General features: G+C 41.8%; 1 protein-coding gene across 1 annotated transcript; it reads right to left on the reverse strand.

Annotated features, from left to right (window-relative positions):
• Positions 1-7,725: 7,725 nt before the first annotated feature.
• LOC140521361 (thyrotropin-releasing hormone receptor-like) lies at positions 7,726-22,575 on the reverse strand. Its single transcript, XM_072636305.1, has 3 exons — positions 19,736-22,575; positions 17,851-18,280; positions 7,726-10,577 (listed from the first exon to the last, which is right to left on the reverse strand). Exons 1-3 carry the CDS (start codon positions 20,110-20,112, stop codon positions 10,149-10,151), a joined length of 1,236 nt encoding a protein of 411 aa, XP_072492406.1. The 5' UTR covers positions 20,113-22,575; the 3' UTR covers positions 7,726-10,148.
• Positions 22,576-23,095: the final 520 nt, after the last annotated feature.

A 23,095-nucleotide genomic window follows, 5' to 3' on the forward strand; every position in this document is an offset into this window, starting at 1 on the left:
ACAAACCCAATCAGGTCCAAAGAATAATATGGGGAGTTTTCTCACAATGATATATCTCAAGCAACCCATATGTCTTATCAAAAACTGACCTTTATTGATCAATCACTTATTGTTTCCATGTTCCTTTGATTATTTACAGACACTTGGTGGAAAGAATGGTACAATTCCTTTTCTGATTTCAGAGAATTGTCACTGTATGTTCTCCCTCTCCCAACTTGGAAAGTCCTTCACCTTTTATCCAATTAAAATTCAGATTCTGTAATATTACATTGTTTCCTTTTAATTAATTGGTCTGATTTTATTAATTGGATTTAATGTATAAAACTCTGTCTCCCCCTATATTAGAGGTCCAGCCCTAAGCTGAGGAAGGGGCCTGGTCCCGATTTGTTGTGCAATTGACACACATTGCTTCATAAATCAATATGCTCAGTAGATCAAATCTTTGTTTCTTCAGTCATTTCATCTCTCATCCACCACAGAGAGAGGAAAGAGAAAACAGAGAAGCAAACAGCAGCCAATTAAAAGTATTTTCATCATCATGCAGTCAGCCAAAGTGAAACAGTCCAAGAAACCCATATCTACTTCAAAGCTAGAAGGAAAAGAGCCCTTCCATCACATAATTTTGGAAGCAGGTTCACCAAACCTTTACATGGGGTGGTAACAGGCAGAGCATATGACTCATGTTTAAAGGTCTGGACCATCACTGGCCAATCTTCCATCACAATAATTTTGGCATTGATGCGGTAGATGGGTTGGAGAGGGGAGAGCATCGAGGTAGGGAAGACCAATTAAGAGATTATTGAAGCATTCCGGGTGAGAGGGGTTGGATCTCTGATCTAGGGGAGTCTGACTTCCAACACAGGCTAGTCTAGGTTGCATCTCTGATCCTGTAACCCTCTGAGATTTTACCCCATCAACCTCAAAACATGTGTGACAGTTCCAGACAAAACAACACCAAAAGCATTTCAGCAATCAGCTAAGCCTTTCATCTTCAGTGGCAAAGCTCTCTCAGGAGCATTCAGTAATCCCACCGACCTGTTTTCATTTTTCTAGGGTCCCTTGTGCACAAAGGCACAGGGGAAGGGGAGATCTCACCAAATGGTTCACTACGTGCTGCATGACTGTAGCAGGGAGACGCCCACTCTTCCAAGCTTAGCAAAAGTATGCAGTAGATAAATCTGGTTTTGAAGGCTCTGGATATTATTGGACTCCCTCAACATTCCCTTAGCAAAGTGACTTTCAGGCTGCTCACTCTCTCTGGATCTCTCCATGCTGGCGTTGCATCTGCAATACCCACAAGGAAGGCTCTCTTCCCTTCCAGTCTCTGCTTCATCCAATCCACCCTAATGCCCCTCAGCATTCAAATCAAAGCCCAATCAGGTCACTTCCTTGCTCAGGACCTTTTAACATCTCCTTTAGAGTCCAAAGCCTGTCATCTGGGGACTTGCCTATTTTTCTGGCCTTATCCCTCTTTACTCCCCTCGGGTACCCTTTGTTCCAGCCAAATAATGTTATTTGCCATTCCCCAAATACCCTCTCAGCGTCTTCCCTTTCCTGTCTTTGTTCCTTTTTGTTCCACTTTCTTTCTGAAACTCTCTCATCCATTCCATTCCTTCTTGTTGAAATCCTACTGCCCTTCAAGGCTCAGATCCAATGCACTTCCTCCATCAAGTCTTCCCAGATCTCTCCAGACATATAATTTCTCTCTGCCCATAGCATTTTGTTCCAGTCTCTCTTATAACACTTATCCCACATTCTTTGTTCATGTTCATGTCCTACTATACTTCTCCAATTAAACTGTAAACTCTATCAGAGGAGATGGTCACATCTTAATAATAATAGCTAGCATTTATATAGCATTGTTGCAAAGCAATTTTAAAAAAGAATCTCATTTGATCCTCACAACAACCCTGCCAGGTAGGCACTATTATTATCCCCATTTTATAGATTAGGAAACTGAGGCGGATAGAGGCTAAATGACTTTGTCACAATGCTACTGAGTGACCGAGCTCAGATTTAAACTTGGATCTTCCATTGTCCCACTTAGCTACCTTTTCTTTGCATCCTATCTCAGCACCCAGCACAGGGTTTGACATGTAGAAGATTCAATGTATGCTGAATGAGTGAATAAATGACACATCCTGAATGGTAACATATCATGATCCACATACCCTTTCTTCCTCTGTCATCCTCCATAAGAACATATCCTATTTCCCTAAGTCCTTGTTCATAACTGTGGTATAAATGGGTTAATGGATTCATTTTTCTTCTCTATAAAATGAGGGAACTGAATTGGATGATTTCCAACAAGTCTTTCAAGCTCTATGATTTTCAATGATTAATCAACTCACAATGTTACCTAGCCCTTGTATTTCCCTTATAGATAGCATTTCATAGACCTCCCACTGCAAATTAGACTCCATCCCTTCTGAGATCCCTTCCAACTCAGAGGCTTCCAGGTGTAGGTGGAAGCTGTTTTGAGTGGGTGGGAGTGCCAATCACAGGCAGAGAATGTTGACTTTTCCCAGGCCCCTTCAGTTACACCCAATAGCATTCCTTCCCCCTCCCCAAGTCCTCTCCTCCCTTCCACCACCTCCAAACATTCCTGCTCAGTGATGCTTGAAAGTCTCTGACAAAGAGCAAAGCCTTTCATCCTACAGAGAAAAACGAGGCTTAACTGTGGCTCCCCCTGGGAAAGGGAACAACAGTAACTCTTCCCTTTGTTCCACAGAATGGGTTCAAGAGTGGTGATGAGAGGATTGGAGGGGGCTGGGAAAAGGACAAAGACGCTGTGGTGAAGAGGGGAGTGATCCCCTGATTGAGCGGAAAGGACGGAGAGGACACTGACGTCACAGTTTTCTATAGCCAAACTCTGTTCTTATTTCCTCCAGTAAGCTTCCCAAGCAGGTGGGCACAAGCACCGGAAATGAGGATCTTTTGGTCCTTGATTCCAACTCCCTGAACCTGGGGCTAAGATGGACAGGCATCCTCTGTCTCAGCTGCTGGGACTAACCTTCTCTCCCAGCCCCGTATTAAGTTAATATTTACCGGGTACCTTTTCAGATATGGCTCCTCACACACAACACTTCTCTCTGCGTCTTTGCCCTGCCTGCCTCCCATTCCTGGAATGCCTTCCCTCTTTACCTTATTTCCTTCAAAACTTTAGATAATTGAAAGAAATGCTCAATTTCACTTAGAGGTTAATAAAATAAAGACAATTTTTTTTTACCCCTTCCAAGTTCACACATGCCCTGAAATCCATGCAGTGACCCCAGGTTAAGAATCTAGGAGCTTTTCCTACTGATGGCATCTCCCTTCCAAAACAAAAGTTACCTCGTATTTATTTTGCACATAATTCTTCTTTTCAATATATTTTTATTTCATAAAATATTTCCCAATTACATGTAAAACGTTTTAACATTCACTTTTTAAATTTTGAGTTCCAAATTCTCTCTCTCCCTCTTGTCTCTCCTTGTCTCCTTGAGAAAAAGCAAGCAATTTGATATCAATCATACAAGTGAAGTTATGCAAAACTTCTTTTCATGTTATCTATTTGCATATCATTCTTTATGCATAGGTTGGCTCCTCGGTAAATAAGTTTCTTGAGGGTAGGAAGCGTTTTGTTTTTGTTTCTCCAGCACCTGTCACAGTGCTGGCCACTTAGCACTTAATAAATGCTTGTTGATTGATTACCCAAAGGCATTTAGCAAACAGTGCTTTGCTCAAGACTGGAGAGATCCATTATTTCGTCTGTGTAGGAATTTCTTCTCCAAGACATCTTGGCAGCTGGCCTTCGTTAATTACCAAAGTCCTATCATCCATCCTCTGGCAGCCAAACTGGAGATGAGTTTCTCCCGACTTATTTGGGCTGGTCCTCAGACAATAAATACATCCAGCCTAGATCTAACCCCTTCCTCCCAACCTTTCCAACATGTTCTTTGCTATTATAGCCCCACAAAAATCTAGGATCACCCTTTCCCCCTAACAATGAGGCATTAGATTTGATCACCACAAAATAATCATAATTTTAATAGCTAAATTCGCTATAGTGGTGTTGTCTACAAAATTCTTTACATAATGCTCTTACTTTATCCTCACAATGGTTATATGAGGTGGATAGTGAAAGAATCAAGTCTACTTTCCAGATGAGGAAAAGTGAGGCTAAGGATGGTTAAATTTACCCATAGTCACATCTCTAAGGTGGCAGAGCCTGAATTGGAACCATCAGACTCCCCAGTCCAGCTCCTCTTCTTCCAGCCTGCCCCACCCTCTAAGGTGATTAATCAAAGTTCACTTGGGGGAAGAGATATTTATGTTCTTCACCTGAAAGACAGGGATGGGACCTATGATTTCACTAGTATTATGAATTCCTAGAGGGGGAAAATCCCTATACCAATGAAGATCTGTACCTTCTCCAAAACTTAGAATCTTCTTAAAGAGTTGCCTAGACTTGTCCAGGATCACACAGTCACTAGATGGCACAGGTAGCTCTTGAGCCCAGGTCTTCCTGACTCCCAAACCAGATCTTTATCCACCATAATAGTAGCTAACAGTTAAATCACACTCATTATAAACCAGGCGCTGTGCTAAGTGCTTTACAATTATTATCTCGTTTGCTTATCTCATTTGGTTCCTCACTATGCCCAGCTGCTTTTCCTCCTTTACCTAAAATTTCTTTTACGAACAATAACATCTTGAGAAATCCCTGAAAGCCAATGGAAGAAATTATGAGTGATTCATCATCAGTACCTTTGAATATTTATTGAAGACTTATGCTGTAGAAGATAGAGACAGAATCTGGTCCCTGTCCCAGGGAGTTGACATTGTTAGGGGCAGGGACTCAGGACATACATACACACACATACACACACACACACACACAATTACAGCATAAATACATGCAAGTTCACTTGGGAGTGTTAGCTGTAGGTCTTAGCTTCTGCTTCTTTTTTTTTTCCTTCCACCTTATATTCCAGACTATAAACATGCTGAGGGGAGCTCCAAGCCAGCTGGGACAATCCCAGAGGAGGTCTTTGTCCTTTCCAATGAACACCTTCCTCTCCCCTGGATTTTCCCTAGAGGGCTGGCTACCCATTCTCAGATGTTTTTATCAATCTATTTCACAATAATATTTCCAGTCCCTTTGCCGTCATGTAGCACTTTCACTTCCTTCATGTCATTTAATCCTTATGACAGTTCTGAGAAGAAATGATGCTGTTTCTCTATTAAACACCTCTGAAGCCCAGAGAGACGGAGAAACTTTTCCAAGGTGATGCAGTTTTTAAGGGGTAGTCTGGACTAGGATCCAAAGCTCCTGAGCTCAAGTCCTGGACTCTTTTCTGTCCACGTCCTTGCCTTTCTCTGGTCTTAAGGGAACAAGGCTTTGTTCTTCCTCTAATCACTCGCTCCCTTGTCATTTTCCCAGGATTCATTGTTCAGTCCAGGAAGTGGGAAAATGAGGAAACAGAATATCATAATCAGGATTTCACATGATCACAAGACACAGAGTTGGAAGGGAACTTTGGGTCACTCAGGTAGTCAGTCAACAGGCATTTCTTTAGTGCTTACTATGTGCCAGGCACTGTGCTAAGTAAGCACTGGGAACACAAAGGTGAAAGAAAATCTCTCAAGGAGCTCAAAGTCTGAGCTAATCTGCTCATTTTACAGATGAGTAAACTGAGTCCCAGGCAAAAGAAAAAGTCAAAAAAAATAAGCTCTTATAGAGCAGGAATTAGTTTAAATTAAATTTCTATAAAACAAACAAAACTTTGTATGTGTAGTACGCAACCTTTTACATGTTAGGTGCATAATACATGCTTGTTTGAAGTTCACATAGGCACTAAATAGGAGAGCCAAGATTTGCATCCAGGTTTAGACTGAACTGGAAGGGACCTCAGAGTCTATCCCAACTCATTTTGCAGATGAGGAAACTGAGTCTTGTCCAAGGTCAAACGGTTAATAACAGTTAGCACTTACATAGTGCTTGTGATAAGAGCCTCTCGGGCTTAATTTTCTTAATTCCATTTACTTAAGATGATGACATCGAGTGGCTAATCTGTAAAAACAAGCTTGAGACATCAACTACCTGCCCGTTGTTAACTGTCTAGTTTCCTGTTTTACCTGATATAGATCTTTCCCTTCCACCAGCTGTTCTCTGATGCGGAAATCATCATTTAACCTTATTTGCTTTTTGAAATTCCATTGTACCCATCCTGCTAACAGAACCAAAATCTATCTATTGATGTTGTTTGGGGTTTTCTTGGCAAAGATACTGGAATGGTTTGCCATTTCTTTCTCCAGTTCATTTTACACATGAGGAAACCGAGGCAAGCAGGGTGAAGTGACCTGCCCAGGGTCATCAAGTGTCTGAAGCCAGATTTGAACTCAGGAAGATGAGTCTTCCACCCCATCATTCTGTGCAGTATGACACCATCTAGTATAGCTTAAAACTAATGCTAAGGGCTCACTGTTCAATGAAGCCTGTCTTTTGAGAATAAATGAACCGACGGCTTTCTCCTTATCTCTTATCTCTGTGATATTGATTATATGATTAGCAACACTACCTAATCCACTATTCTGCAATAGTTTCTGTCACACTTTAAAGGTTTGCAAAACTCTTTACAAACATTATCTCATTTGATTATCACAACTCTGGGAAGTAGATGCCATTATCCTCTCCATTTTACAGATGAGGAAACTGAGGCTGACAGATGTGGACTGACTTGCCCAGTTTCTGAGGCTGGATTTGACTCCAGGACCAGCATTCTATCCACTTTGCCACCTTGCTGTCTCTGAACCCAGTGCTCATTCCCACTCTACTGTGCCACACTCTTTGGTGGTGAGGAGAGAGGCTAGCTGGATGGTCTCTCCAATCAGACACAGCCTCTAATATCTGAGTGCCTGTCCCTTCCCACTGAGCTGATGGAGAAGCAGCAGACAGCAGAGGAAGAAGCCAAGGCTCACCTTTGAGGCACATCTAGAGGAAATGTTTAGTATGGATTTGAATGAGAACTATTTAAAGTTCTAATTATGGAAAATGTGGTAAGTGGTTGCAGCCTAATAGAAATATAGAGTGTTAATTCAAATATGAAGTACTGTACTTCAAGGAAATTCATTATTTGCACTAATCTAAACTAATTAAATATCAACTCCTCATGGAAAAGTTGAAGTACAAAACTATCCATCATTTGACAAAGCGTTTGTGAGCAAAGGCAAAGTCTCAGGCAGAGCTGGGGATTCCCAAGGATAATTGGGCATTTATATATTGTCATAGGTAGGGACAGGGCCTCTAGGTGGCACAATGGATAGAGTGCTGAGTCTGAAGTCAGGAACATGAGTCTGCCTGAGTTCGAATCTGGCCTCAGACACTTATTAGTTGTGTGACCCAGGGCAAGTCAATTCACCCTCTTTGCCTCAGTTTCCTCATCTGTAAAATGAGATGGAGAAGAAAATGGCAAACCACTCTGGCATCTCTGCCAAGAAAACCCCTAAAATGAGGTCACGATGCATCTGAAACAACTGGACAATAACAATGGGTAGAGGCAGAAGCAGTGAGTTGTATCCTTTATCCAGGTAGCTATAGTTTGAGTCCCAGGAATCTTTGGCCAGGGGCCAGGCCTTGGAGGAAACGGCTTCCCTTAGAATAATAAGATCTTGGAGAATTTGAATTCTTTGAGGAATAAGACTGGTTTGTTTTGTCTTTTAGGGTCTCATAAGTATTAAATGTTTAATATTTATATATTTATTTTATTAGATTGCATTTATTAATTTTTTATTCAATTCAGCTGGATGGAAATTTGGGGGTGGGCTAATCTAACTCTCTGAGGCCGACTCAAGGAGTCTAGATTTCCTCTTACCTTCAGTAGCCTAAACCTTCCCTGCTCAAAGATTGTTGGATGGCTGCATCAAACTAGGAGCCAGCTCTTCTGGCTGCTGCCCCCTGGCCTGCCATAGAGCCAAGGGGCACTAGTCAGTAGAGGATGCATCTCAGGAAATGCTCTTACTCCTAACTGGAGCTCAGGCTTTCTGATCCTACAGGAAAACATCCCTTCCTGGTGTCACCTCAGCAGCCTGTTCCCACAGCCCTCACAAGGGCGTCTGTCAAAAACTATGAGCACCAAGGGAGGACAAAGATTCCAAGCCCTAAAGAGGTTTAGGGGATAGAGCCCTAAGTTTAGGGGATAAGACTTCTGTGAAGGTCTTGAAGCCTAACCTTCACCCACACGGGGACGTCTTTCCAGCCCCTTTGGACTAGCTTTGTACCTCATCCCCAACTCCCAAGGAAATCTGTGATCTTCTCCAAACAGAGCCCTGCTTCCGAGGTCCAGCCTTCCAGGCCTGGGACTCACAAATAACCTAGAATATTTGCCCAGGAAGTGCTGGCAAAGGGTTGTTTTATCACACCCCTTCATTTTACACATGGGGAAATGGAGATTTAGAAAGGTTTAGTGACTAGCCCAGGGTCACACAGTAGTGGAGGTAGGACTAAAATTAGCCCTCCTGAATCCCAGTCACATGGTCTTCCCATCATACCACATTCTTCCATCTGTATCAAGAAATTGAAAGTGTAAGAGTCACAGAGACTTTTGCCACAGTGGCAAATTTGAAAACTCTACCCTTTCCCTTCTAATGTGACTAAATGCCTCATTGAGGCTTTTCCAAATTTCAGAAAAATTTACATAGCACTGGCAGAGAGGGGCATGCTGGGATTTGAAATCAATCGATTTACTCTAACCAAAATGGCAGTGAGGCCTGGAGGAACTTTTCATGGGAGGAAATAAAGAAGAAAAAAATTAAAATTTTATAGAAAAAATTATTATAGCTACCTGACCAACATGTTTGAACATCAACCAGGCATGGTGAGACATCTCTAAAGAAAGTGCTAGGCTATGCTTGGTCCTTGAGACACATTGGCCTGCCTGGTCTCACACAACATCAATCATTTTTAATCCCGCCATCTTTTGAGGAAGAATCATTATAACATCAGATGTCAGCTTGGTGGAGAAGTATCTTCAGCAGCATATGGCAGCCCCAGAGAAGCATTCTCTTGCCCTTACTCTGATGTGGGGGTCTAAGGAAACCTGTTCTCTGTTTGAGAGAGGGACTTACAAAAACTCTGTTATTTGATTTTCTCTTATTATTTACCTGGATATCTTGTCCAATTAAATGCTTTGCTATTTGATATGTGGTTTTTACCTGGCATGTTGGTGGAAGAATGCCCTGGCAGAATTCTTGAGTCATATTATATTTGCATAATTTTGATTACCTCAGTAACTGAACTTGACATATACAGAGTTATGTAAGATGTGTGCTACAGAAATATCAAATAGTTGCCTCAAAACTGAACCCTCTTGGTAGATTGCTAGCTTCTTTGAGGTAGGACCTAGAAAGAATATCTTTCCTAAAAGCCTCTACAACTCAGTAGACAATAGACTGTGTCAAAGACATTAATCACTATGCTATTTTAAAATATCCCTTATATAAAGTCCTATGAAAACAGGCCTCATTGTTTCCCCAAATCTAGTTTAACAGAAACTTGAGCATTGCCTTCAATAAATGTTATTCTCCAGTATAATTTTACATTCTTTTCCATTCAAAGAGACTTCATTTTGAGGATTAGGTATATCAAGTCTAACAGTAAGCAAAGACCTGTCTTTCTGTACCATGATATAGTCAAATTCCATTTATCCAGCTATAGATAGCCAAAGCTTATCCTTTCCTTGGGTCCTTAATCTTGGGAAGAAGGTTCATTGGGTCAATGTCACATTGGGGGTCCAGAATCTCTATGTAGCTGGAAAAGGGGAAAATTACAAAGATTTGGTCTACTTAGATTGCCTACATTCACTCCCCATTCCTTCTCCATATGAAATATTTTATATTCTCATATTCTTGACCATACTGCTCCTATTTCCAGAGCAGTAGCCTGAGTTGCTCAGCAGGCTCTCTAGTCTGCTGGTAGGAAAGCACTTCTGTTAAGATTGGCCCATTCATCATTAAGGTGATATCTCTTCACCATCTTGTCACATACCTCTTTTGTTGACTTGAAGGGTCTTTAAAGGCTAAAGGAACATAGAATAGTAGAAGAACTCAATCATGCAAGGTTACAAGAGAAAGAGGAGGAAGCAGGGGAAGGAGGTAAAAGGAAAATACTAGACCACACTGAAATATGGTTTTTCTTGACTGGCTGGTTGACAAGCTGGCTGGGGACCCTCAGCCCCCTGCTCCTTCTCTGCATGAGGCTGAATTTGCCTTTGGTTCTTGCCCAAGGCACTGGGCTTGGCTTGGAAGGGCTCCTGTACCACACTGTAGCTGGTGGTGGTCAAGTAGACCATTCGCCGTTGGGGCTCTTCCTCGGAGCATTTGCACAACCTCTTAAAGGCCATTCGGAACTTCTGGGACATGAGATTGTAAACGATGGGGTTGATGGCACTGTTGGCATAGACACAGGTTCGACAGAAGAGAAGAAACCATGGGTCAAGGTAGGGGTGGTCCATAAAGGAATTCACTAGGACCAACGTCCGGTAGGGCATCCATAGGACAGCAAAGAGGACCACCACCACAACCAGCATCTTGGTGACCTGTGAGAACAGTGTAAGCAATGACTCATTTGCTGGGAATGCCAAGGTCAGCCATACCCAAATGGCACTTTATCTCCCATTTAGTATTATCAATAATAATAAATTAATATAATTATGATTTCTTGTTAATAATAAAAGGTGGCATTTATATAGCACTTAATGGTTACAAAGGACTTCATCAGAACCTCAGACTCTGTGACCTGGGACTTTTGGCTCTGATTTACAAACTTTCAGCCTTATTTTGCTTGTATCAGGCCTCCAGGCCACTTTTTGGCAACATCCAGAAGGTGCCACCTCTACTTTGGACATTACTGCCATGTCATCCCCACCCCCACCCCTATAGAGACCTTGGATTCTGCACCATGGACACCATGAGTAATCAAGCTTTCAGACTATTTCTCTGACATCTCCAGTCCATGCTACTCCTTTTTCCTTTTCCAGCCCCATCCCTACCCTTATTATCTTATTCTATAATGTAATCTCCTTCAGGGCTAGCACTGTCTTGCTTTGCTTATATCTTTGTTTCCCCAGCATTAGCACAAATGACTAGCACTTGGTGTTTAATAATTGCTTTATCTAATCTGTCTACAGACAGACAGACATACAATAAATATCTCACTGGTATTGTGTTAAGAGAATTTCTCACTCAATTCTATTACCACCATTTACTTAGCACTTTGGATAAGCATTTACTTAAGAAGGAATGAGAGACAAGTATGGGCTACCTCCTGCAGAAGACAGAATCTGAACTGTGTTTGAAACACCTGCAAGGGTAGGAAACTTTCGACCTTGAGGTCACATGTGGTTCTAAATCCTTAAGGGTGGCCTTTTGACTAAGTCTGAGGCATCTATTCAGTCAAAAGGCCACTCTTAAGGATTTAGAAGGCCACATGTGGCCTTAAGGTGTCAGGTTCCCCACCCCTGATTCCAGGGCCTGGAAAACCAAGCTAAAATATCAAACCATAGTCCTAGTGTTAACTACTTAGTTTGCAAACTCCAGCTTGAGACATCAGCTAGCTTTGTGTTTTCTGGCTTGTTTCCTGTTTTACCTGATGCAGATGTTCTCTTTTTAATGTCTGTTCTTTGATCTATAATCATTACCTTATTCTTCAGCCTTCTGTAAAATTCCACTGTACCAGTCCTGCCTGTGTAAACAAAATCTATATCATATAACTTAAAATTGCTGCTCAGGGCTCACTGATTTTTGCATGCAGTAAAGCGACGCTCTCAGCATAGCTTTCAGCTTTCATAATATCTCTGCCTCATTGAGGATATAATTGACAGCTGTGCCTGTCAACAGATCCTTATACCATTTTTGTCCCAATTTATGTAATTTTCATCATCCCCATTTTAAAAACAAGGAAATTAAGGTTCAGAAAGGTGACAATTTTGCCTACTGTCATCCACCTAGCAAGGGATAAAACTGACACTCACACTCAGGTCATCAGAGAGCTTTTTTCTATGAGGAACTGCCTCTATTCTTACCATTCTACACCTTCCACACCAACTCTGGAGATTTGGAGGTAGAGCCTGGACATAGGGCAGGGAAGCTGAGAGGGGACTCAGCAGTCAGTCAACAATCAACAACCCTTATTGAGTATTAGACGTTGCTAAATGTGTTGATGCAAAGATAGGAAAAAAGACAATCTCTGCTCACAAGGAGCTCATATTCTGATGGGGGAGAGAACATGCAAACAACCATATAAGATAAATACAGTGTAAAGGATAGCAGCAGGGATGTGGAAGGGGTGAAGGAGAAGGCCTCTTGCAGAAAGTGGAATTTGAGCTGAGTCTTGAAATAAGCCAAAGAAGCCTGAAGGTAGGTATGAGTAAGGGAGAGCATTCCGGGTATGGGGAGAAGCAGCCAATGAGAAGGCATAGAGTTCTAAGTGGAGACGTGTTAGAAAAACAGGGAGAAGGTCATTGTTGCTGAGTGCATTAGAGTGTGTTGGGGTTGTAAAAAGTGTAGGAAGACTGGAAAGGGAGGAGAGGGCTAGGTTATGAATGGATTTAAAAACCAAACAGAGGGTTTTGTATTTGATCCTGAAAGTAACAGAGAATCACTGGGTTTTATTGAACAGGGTCAAACCTGGGCTTTAGCAAGATCCTTTTTTGACAGCTGACTGAAGGATGGATAGGAGTGGGGAAAGATTTGAGGCAGGCAGACCCTCCAGCAGGCTATCTCAATAGTGAAACGAAGTGATGAGAGTCTGTCCAGGGTAGTGGAGATGTCAGAGAGAAGGTACCACATATTAGAGATGCTATAAAGGTATAGACCATAAGACTTGGCAGCAGATTGGATATGGGAACAAGGGAGTAAGAAGGCATTGTTACACTCACTTCAGGGAAGCCCTGAAAACCATGGGGAGGAAGGGGTCCATGAAGAATGAGAAAAGGAAGTGGGAATTATGGTTACTTGGAGATCTACCGGGAGAAACTCTGAGAAAATTATCTCACAAGGGGAAACCATAAACCCTGCCCCTTATGTCCAGAATCTCAAAGAAATCAGCCTGGGGAGCTAAAGGAAGTGGGAATGTTTTCTTTCTCTTCCTCCTTTGTTCTTTGGCCTAAATGGGAATCATTATTTTAGGACAGTCTAAGAGCTAAAAGGGATGGGAGTGGGGAAGAAGGATGAGGGGGAAAAAAAAAAGCTTAAAGTTAGAAGCAGGAGGCAAGAGAGGGCAAGGACATTGAAGACAAACCTGCCTGGTCTCCCAATTTTTCCAAGAACTGGTCCTTCCTTGACACTACCTAGCTTGACCCACACCATACAACTTTGGCTTCCTTCTCCTTCATTCCTGGACTGAGATGAATCATGAGATAGTGGAGAGGAGGGGCTGTTGAGGGGAGGGAAAAGCTGCAAATCTCTACCTCCTATTGGCAGAAATTTGGCTAGTATGCTTCTCATTCTCTCCAGGTGCTCTGGCAATTTGATAGTTGTCCTCTCTTTCTCCCCTGGCCAGAATTCTAATGGTGCAAAGGAGGTCTAGTATGATAGGGAGGAAGAAGGAAAGATGGCCAAGCTATCTCTCCCACCAGTGCATGTCTCAAAGAGGATCCAAGTCACCTAAGAGCAAACGGAAGACCTTTCTGTCTAGCCCTGTGTGGAGCAGGGCCAGAGAGCCTGCCTGGTCCACCTACGGAGTTATGTGCGTAAAGTGGAATGCAAACAGCTCTGAGGTTGTCAGTTAGTCCTAACAGATGCAGGCCCATCCCTAATAACTCACTTTATCACAAGATAATAGATGTAAAGCTAGTAGGAGTCTAGAGATCATCTGCTCCAAGAGTTCTTAATCTTTTTTTGTGTACAGGACTCTTTTGGTGGCCTGGTGAAACCTATAGTCACCTTCTCAGAATAACATTTTTAAATGCAAAAAATATACAAAATGCTGGATTCAGTAAGAGGTTAGTGAAAATAAAGATGTCATTTTTTTCATTCAAGTTCATGGACCCCCTGAAAGTTATCCATTGCTCCCTTCAGAATTCATGAATTCCGGGTTAAGAACTCCTGATCTAGTTAGAGAGAGCTAGATATTGGGATGGGGGAGTGGCAGGGTAAATAGAGGACAGGATTTGGACTTGGAAGACTTGAATTTGAATTTTGCCTCATATATTAAGTAGATATGTGAAACTGGGCAAGTCTCTTAACCTCTCTCTGCCTTAGTTTCCTCATCTATAAAATGAGGGTTATGGTGAGACTCAATTGATTTAATATACATAAAGTGCTTTTCAAACCTTAAAGCTCTAGCTATTGTTATGGGAATTTTTTGTTCCTTTTCATTAAGTTTTATTATTTGGGTCTGAGAGCCCTTCCTCCTACAATTTTTGGTTAACTAAAAGCCTGTCCTCTATTAATATCAACCACACCTGACCAAAATTTGACTCATAAAATTAAGGAAAGACCAATGTATGGGATGTGAAATTTTACTTAAGGCCTTAAACATTCCATAGATAAGAAGTCAGAGGAAGAATCTCAATTGTCCTTGACTCCTTGATAACATGTAAATATCCTTCCCTAATCAGCCTATTTATGATCCCTTTAAATGTAATTTAATCTGTAACCTGACTTGTTTTACCTATAGAGTCTCTTTAGGCTTGTTTATGTGTGAGATCATGACTGTTAAACAAAGTTTTATAACACTGAAGGAAGCATGAGATTTTGAATCTATCTTTTCCAATTTGTATGGCCTGAGAGGAATGTACAAGATCGCACTACACAAAAGAATGAAGCTCTGTCACTCTGACACAATTTTGTCTGTAAGAGGCTTTGTTAGAATCCTACTTGGGATTCAGATTTCTCTTTCTGTCCGAGATCTGAACCCATGTTTAAACATAATAAAACTTAGGATTTTCTCATCTCTATAATTTCTGCATTGTGGCAGATTTATATCAGCACTTCCCTACCATTTGAATTCAAAGAGGAGATATTTCTCCTAAAATGTCATTATAATTATAACTACAACTGGGTCATTTTTACAAATAAAGAAACAGATTTTCACTGCCTGTCTCCCATGCCTGGAATTATCGCCCCCCTCTTCTCTTGTTTCTTGGCTTCCCTGTCTTCCTTCAAATCCAGCTAAAATCCCACTTTCTCAGAGAAACCTTTCCCAAATTCCCTTAATTCCAGTGCCTTATCTCTATTGATTATCTCCAATTTATCCTGTCTATAGCTTATTGGTGCATAGTTGTTTGCATGTTGTATCTCCCATTAGACTGTGAGCAGCAGGGACTGTTTTGCCTTTTTTTGTATCTCTGGCGTTTAGTACAGTGCCTGACAAGGTAGGTACTTACTAAATGTTCATTGACTGATCTATTGTGGTAAAGCAACTTGTCCAGGGTCACATGGACAATCAGTGGTAAAGAGCAGACTTGATATATCTTAAGCATGGGCTTTTACCTCCCAATCTAGGGATCTCTCTATCAAACTGTGCTGCCTTTCTTTCCTCAGAATGGTCGATGAGACAAATAGAGCAAATCCAGAGTGGAGGATACTAGGAAGGGAAAGAGGGAGTACTTAAAATCTTATTTTTAATTGCATTAAGAGATCATCTTAATCACTTAGGCTGGGCTGTTTATATGCCCAAATCCCTTTCTAGTCACTTAGCTGTTAATAACACCCCCTCATATTACAGACAGGGAAAACTCAGGTCCTCACTGAGAGGAATCATAAGTATGGTGGGAGTAGAATACAATTACAGATGAATGAAAAGTATTTATTAAGTACTTACTAGTTATTCAAAAATCTAGGAGTGCTGGAAAATCTCTTGAGGACTCTTGGATGGGGCAAGAGTGAGTGGGGAGGAGGTGGAGAAGAGAACCCTAAGTATTCACCTTGCTTGACACACAAAATATACATGAAAGCATCTAATTAGGTGCTGCTTCTCCAAGCTCTGGGTCCAGCAAATGCCAAGAGACTTGTTTAGAGCTTACTGGAGGAAAGCAGTCTAGATCTGAGTCTAGAAGAACCTGACAAACACTGACCCCCACCCATGTCCCAAAGGACCAGTTGTCTGGGACCTGAACTAGTTACTTTGTCTTCTATGGTTTTTTTTTTCTCTGTATCTATCTCTGTCTGTCTTTGTCTCTCTATCTCTGCCTCTGTTTCTCTCTCTCTCACTTTCTATCTCTCTGTCTCCCTCTCTGTTGGTCTTTGTCTCTATTTCTGTGTGTGTGTGTGTGTCTCTCACACACTCTCACATGCTCACATGCACACACACACAGACACATACACACACTTCAGTATCTTCTTTGTCATAAAGAATTTAAATATTGTTACTACTAACTTGAGAAATCAGCTCACATAACTAGCTAGAATTTACAGAACTTAGCAGAGACATCAGCCTTTAGCTCTAGTGATTAACTGGTTAGCAACAGGAGAATTCCTGGCTCAACTGTATTACCTCTAGTTACTTAACATAAGCATGTTAAATAATTAGGTAGAACTCTGTTGTTCATGGTTAGTCTGCAGGTTCCAGCTTTATCCCCGTTGTTTACTGGCTAATTTATAATTTTACCTGAGGCAGATTGGCCCCTTCTGGTCTCTATGCTTTGATGTATCAATCTTTACCTTCTACTTCTACCCGCTATAAAATTCCATGGTATCTGTCCTGCAGATGTAACTTAAACCTATATAAAGTCACTGATAATGGCTGCTGGGTCCCACTGATTTTGTGTACCATGAATCTATGCTCCGCATATAATAAACTGGGTATTAAAATGACTCTGTGTGTTGATAAGTGGGATTGACAGCTGCATCTATCAATGAATCCTGGGACAATTTTGATGTCCCCATCCTGACAAGGAGCTAGCTGACAGGAGTGCCCATGGGTCTCCCCAGAGCTTCTTCAGGGGAGAGCAAATCCTATATTTCCTTGTATTGAAAGTGCCACAAAGACATGAACACCAAATAGAGCCAATTTGATGCTGTGGTAATTATTAGCTGGAAAATCATTCATTCTTTTCTCCTCGTTTCAGCTTTGTTCTGCTTGCACTCAATTCCTCAGAATCCTAGAAGAGTTATGGGAGAGGTGGGACCCCAGCTTGCCTCCTGTCTCCTGAATTTCTTTTCTCTGCCTCCCTGCCTGCCTCCCTCTCTGCCCTTTCTCTCTCCTAAAAACACTTTCCTCTTTCTCTGCCCACCTTGCTTGCTGTTTTTTGTTTGTGCATGTCTATCCATCACTGTCTCTTTTTCTCTGTGTGTATGCTCATTTCTCTGCTGCGTTTTCCCCTTTTTTCCTATCTCACTGTCTTTGTCATTAGAATACTCCTTGAGTGCGGGGAATGGTGTTCTTTGCCTTTTTTGTTTTCTGATCACTTCCCACAGAACTTCACACAGGATTTTGATTTTGCTTTTCAGTCATGTCCAACTCATTATGACCCCATTTGGGGTTTTCTTGGCAGAGATACTCCAGGGGTTTGCCATTTCCTTCTCCAGCTCATTTTGCAGATGAGGAAACTGAGGCACACAGGGTTAGGTAACTTGCCCAGGGTCACACAGCTAGGAAGTATCTGAGGTTGGGTTTGAACTCAGGTCCTCCTAGTTCCACATCCAGCACTCTATTTGCTGCACCATCTAATTCACATATAGTAAGCGCTTAATAAATCCTTGTCTGACTGTCTCTTGGTAGGTGTGCAACTATTTCTGCCTTTCTCTTGGGGCACACTGTCTCTCTGCTCAGCGTACCTCTCTCCTTCATCTTGCTTCTACCTCAGACCTTTCTATCTCTCTGTCCCTGTGCCTCCCACTCCAAACAAGAAAGGAGACCCATCTTACCTGCTTCCTGGAGGATAGGGCCCCTTTGGTTCGAGAGCGACCACCAGCCTTGCCCTGCTCTGCCTTGGTGCCTTGTGCCCTCTCCGAGGTGCTCCCCTCTGGGTAGCCTTCTGTACCTGCACAGCTGGGTATGTGGGAGAGAGAGCTCAGGAAGAGTATCCTCCCAATTAGCCCATAGAGGACCATGGCCACCACCAAGGGGGTGACAAAGAAAATAGCAAAGTCCAATAGATAGATGGGCAAGTAGAGGTTCCTGGAAACCTTGTAACCACATTCCAGACTTTGGCTTTTGGTGATGTTGATATCAACAAGGAAGAACCAAAGCATGCAGTAGGCTGATGTGACCACCCAGACCCCAGTGATGATACGCTTGGCCCGGGATACTGTGCACACTGTCTGGGCCCTCATGGGATGGCAGATAGCTATGTACCTGGAGAACAGAAAGAACAGAGCACAGGCCAACTAGATGGTGAGTATATCAAGGTGGGAGCCATATCTTCAGGGGCATGCTGTTAAAAATTTAACAACCAGCTCTTTAAACAAAGGTATGCAATAATTCACTTTTAAGTTTGATTTGCATTATTAACATTTTCTTCATCACTTTTTTAAGTCTAGACAATCAATAAAACAATAGATCAAGCCCTAGCAAGTGCTCATGCTGAAAATTAAACCCTAAGACTCTCAGGAGCCTGCTGAGTTGGTCCTAGAGATTTCTCAATCCCTTCCTGTTCCCAGCATGGTGCAAGAGATGCAATAAGTTCTTATTAGATACTTGTTATTGCTGATGAAGTCAATAATAGATGTGATCCTAAGTCACTTGGTGGGGAGGGAGCACAGACACCGTATAGAGACAATCCATAGAACTGTATTTATGGCCTGGCTCCATCGCTGCCCCCAGGAAAGCCTTTACTTCTTCAGTGACTCATCCATGCAATAGGAATGACACTTCAAATCTGGAAAATTACACCTTGGAAAACTAGAAGGGACCATGAAACCATCTAGTTAGAAGTAGAGTAGTACAGAGGAAGGAGCATTGAACTTGGAGAAAGGAGGTCTGGGTTTGAATCCTACATGTACACTTTTTAGCTGTATGTCCCTAGGTAAGTCTCTTGATCTCTCTGAAGTTTGATTTCCTCATCTGCATAAGGATAATGAGGTTGGCATGATCTATGTCATGGGGTAGGGATTACAAAAATGCATTGTAAACCATAAGAGCTGTATAAATGTGGTCTACTGTTATTTTAACCTGGTTCAATTCTCTCATTGTATAGAGCAGAGGATCTTAACCTAAGCTGTTTTATAAAAACATTCTGATAACTATTTCTATGTAATTGATTTCTTTTGTAATCCTATAGATTTTAGCTTATTCATTTAAAAACATTATTCTGAAAAAAGGGTCCCTGGACTTCACCAGACTGCCAAAAGGGTCCATAACATGCATAAATGTGGAGAACCCTTGTAAGAAAGGCCCAAGTACAAATAACAAGCTAGGGACTGAGTCAAGGAAATCATGTCTCCTCTGGTTAAGTGACTGAGCTAGGGTCATACAGCTGAGTATCAGAGTTGGGAAGTGTTATTCTAGTTCATTTAATGGGTGATATTGTTCTCCCCAGTTTACAGACAAGGAAATGTGGTCTCCTCCATTGGAATGTGAAGAGGTAGGGACTTCATTTTTGCCTTTCTTTGTATCCCCAGTGCTTAGGTCTCCTGTCTCCAAATCCAGGGACCTTCTAAATGTTACCTGCCTTGCAGTGGGTTGTAACTCCCTCCCAGACTTTGCTAGAGTTTCTCAAAGTGACTGACTTCTGGTAAGACTGAACTTTATGAGTCTCATAGAAGTCTTGTGATATGAGCAAGGCAATGTAAATAAAAGAAATATTCCTACCTCTCCACAGTGAATGCCATGATGGAACAAGAAGAGACGTTGATTCCAACATACTGAAAATAGGTGATACAAAGGCAGCCAGCATGCCCGTAGATCCACTGCCCAGCCAAACTGTCTGAGACATTGGGCAGTCCAGCCGCCAGGAGGACCATGAGGTCAGCCAAGGCCAGGCTGACCAGGTAGCAGTTAGTGGGTGTCCGCATGTCCCGGGTGGTCAGCACAACTAGTACAACCATCATGTTGCCGATGATGCCCACCCCACAGATCAGCAGCACCAAAAAGACAGAGACAGTCTTGTACTCGATCAGGCCCAGGACAGTGTCACTGCTCACCAGGGACATGTTGGTGGGGCTGTCAACTTTGCTGCGGTTCTCCATGATGATAAAGAGGGAGAGGAAAAGTGGACGTGTGTGTGTGTGTGGGTGGGTGTGTGGGTGGGTGTGGGTGTGGGTGTGTGTGGGGGGGAGAGATTGACAAAGACAGAGAAGAAGACAGAAATAGAAACAGACAGAGAGAAAGAGAGACAGAGATAGAAAGGAAGAGAGAAACAGAAACAGAGAGGGAGAGGGGGAGGGAGACAGAGAGAGAGAGAGAGACAGAGAGAGAGACAGAGAGAGAGAGACAGAGAGAGAGAAGCTAGGATTGATGGTTGAATTTCATTTCCTAGAGAGCCTGAAAGGCTTTGGACTATATAAAACACCAAGATCTCAAGGAGAAAACCCACATCTTTAACTTCTGCAAAAGCAACACAAAGACAGAATTATTCACATTTGTCCTTCATTAGATATAGGATAGGATCATAGCACTTGAGACTAGAAGAGACCTTAACTATCATCTGGTGAAACCATTTGAGTTTACAAATGAGGAAACTGAGGTCCAGAGATGTTAATGATTTGTCTGCAGTCATCCAGGTCGTAGGGAGTAGAGCCAAGATTTGTACTCAGGATTTCTCACTCATTACTCAAATTTCTGCAGCACTTTAAAGCTCCCAAAGTGCTTTCCTGGCAACAGCCCTGTGAGGTAAGCAGGATATTTCATGCCCATTTTGCAGATGAGCAAACTGTGGCACTGAGTACCTCTTCTCATCAGAACTTTAGTGTTAAATAGATCCTCATAAATGATCTACTCCAACCCTTGGTTTAAAGAACAAATCGCCTTTACATCTCATAGGGATCTTACCATCTCATGGCAGTTCATTCCACTTCTCAACAGCTGACTTGCTCATGGTCACAGAGTTCATAAAGGGCAGAGCTGGATATTGAACTCAGGTCTCTGGACTTAATATCCCATACTTTTCCTGCTGTGTCCCACTGCCCAAATCTTCCCCTTTGCTCGTATCCTCCTCCAATCCTCATTGTGGTGTGGAGGTGATCTTTAAAGATTATGTTAGCAGAACTCAAGCTCTGGCAGATTCTATCGAGACAGAAAAGCTTCAAGCAGAAGGCTGGCTCTTTTTTTTCCAGTGACTCCAGCTTCCTGGCTGTTCCTTATGCAGGACAAACTATCTCAGGATTCCAGGAATTTTTCCTGGCTGTCCCCCATGCCTGGAATGCTCTGCCTCCCTCCATCCCTTGTCTTTATCTTCCAGGTTTCTCTGGTTTCCTTTAAGTCCCAGCTAAAATCCCACTTTCTACAGGAAGCCCTTCCTGATCCACCTCAATGCTAGTGCCTTCCATCTGTTGATTCTCTCTGATTTATTGCGACTATATCATGTTTGTACATAATCATTTTCATGTTGTCTCTCCTCTGAGACTGAGCTCCTGGAGAGCAGGGTCCATCTTTTGCCTTTCTTTGTATCCCTAGCTCTTAGTACAGTGCCTGGTACGTAGTAGGTGCTGAGTAAATAAATGCTTATTGACTGACTGACTAATCAGCCAAGTTAAGGACAGAAAGGCTGTCAAGACATTAGAAGGCTGGCTACTTGGTGACATTTTTGGAGGCATAACTAACATTGATGTAACACCTACTATGTGCTGGGCACTGTGCTAAATGCTTTACAAACATTACTTCATTTGATCTTCATAACCCTGCAAGATAGGTACTATTGGTATCCCCATTTTACAGTTGAGGAAATTAAGGCAAGCAGAGACTAAATGACTTGCCCAGGGTCACACAGCTAGTAAGTGTCTGAGATGGAATTTGAACTCAGGTCTTCCTGACTCCAGGCTGAGTGTTCTATCCACTGCAACCGTAGGAAGTAGGTGGTATTATTCACATTTTACAGATGAAGAAAAGTCTCCTTCATTAGAAAGTGAGCTCCTCATTATACAGATGAGGAAGCTGTGGTTAAGAGATAGGAAATTTAGAGCCCCACAGGACTTTTGTTGTTAATGTCTGACTTGGATTTCACTGGATGATTTGTAAGGTCTCTTACAGCCTTAAATTCTAGGTAAGCTTTCTAATAAAAAAAATTATGCTATATACATGTCATATAATATACTGATTATGAAGTAGATAATAGACAAATTCCTATTAGATTCAATTGACAAGAAAAAATGACATACATTCAAAGTTATTGGTTCAGATAAATTAGTATAAGTTCCGACTTCTTCATTTGCATCTCATAATATATAATTATGCTTTGCTCAAGATCAAGAAAATCAGCTTTTCATTTCAACAGTAAGTAATATTGGTGACAATCAAATATGATTCGCTTTCCTGATGTTTTGCTTTTTGGGTTCTTTTCATTTTCTACTTAAATTGCTGGGGCTACATTGCATAAGAGAATGTGTGTACTTTTCCTTTCTCAGAAGAGGGAATGCCTCCGTTGGGGAGGAAATATTCCCTGCCATTAGGAGACTTCTTAGTTTACTGAATGTTAAGACATTCCTCCTTCATGCTGAAATTAGCCTTTGTTATTACTGTTGTTTTTTTTTTTTTTTTATAAAAATGACGTCAATTTTGAGAGTTGGTAAACATTAAAAAAAAAAAAGTGAGCTCCTCAAGGGCAGGGACTATGTTTTTGCTTTATTTATTTATTTTTTTTGTATCCCCTTTGCCTAGCACAGCACCTGGAGCATAGTAAGCACTTGATAAAGGTTTCTTCACTGATCAACTGGAGATGTGAAGGCAAAATGGAGCCGATTCTGCTCACAAGGAGCTTACATTCTACCAAGGAAAATATCAGGTGGATATAGAGGCATAAACAAAATATAAAACATCTTTTCATGAAAGATGTGCTCCTCTTGGAAATAGTTGACTCCAAGATTTTAGAGCTGAATAAATCATCTTGTCCTAATATCTGTTTTGAGATTGGCAAGGAGTCGTCCTTACTTTGCAGATGAGGCAGCTGAAGCCCAGAAAGTCCATTTAACTTGATCTGGCTGGATTCTAGAATCCAAGATTTATAACTTACATGGT

Source organism: Notamacropus eugenii, chromosome 1, assembly GCF_028372415.1.
Source record: "Notamacropus eugenii isolate mMacEug1 chromosome 1, mMacEug1.pri_v2, whole genome shotgun sequence".
NCBI classification, from domain to species: Eukaryota; Metazoa; Chordata; class Mammalia; order Diprotodontia; family Macropodidae; genus Notamacropus; species Notamacropus eugenii.

Excerpts from the sequence above, each read along its gene's own strand:
- LOC140521361 (XM_072636305.1), bottom strand. The coding sequence starts at position 20,112 with ATGGAGAACCGCAGCAAAGTTGACAGCCCCACCAACATGTCCCTGGTG. Across the intron at positions 18,281-19,735 it reads ATGGCATTCACTGTGGAGAG|GTACATAGCTATCTGCCATC; the intron begins GTAGGAATATTT and ends TCTGTTCTCCAG. Across the intron at positions 10,578-17,850 it reads CCCTATCCTCCAGGAAGCAG|GTCACCAAGATGCTGGTTGT; the intron begins GTAAGATGGGTC and ends CTGTTCTCACAG.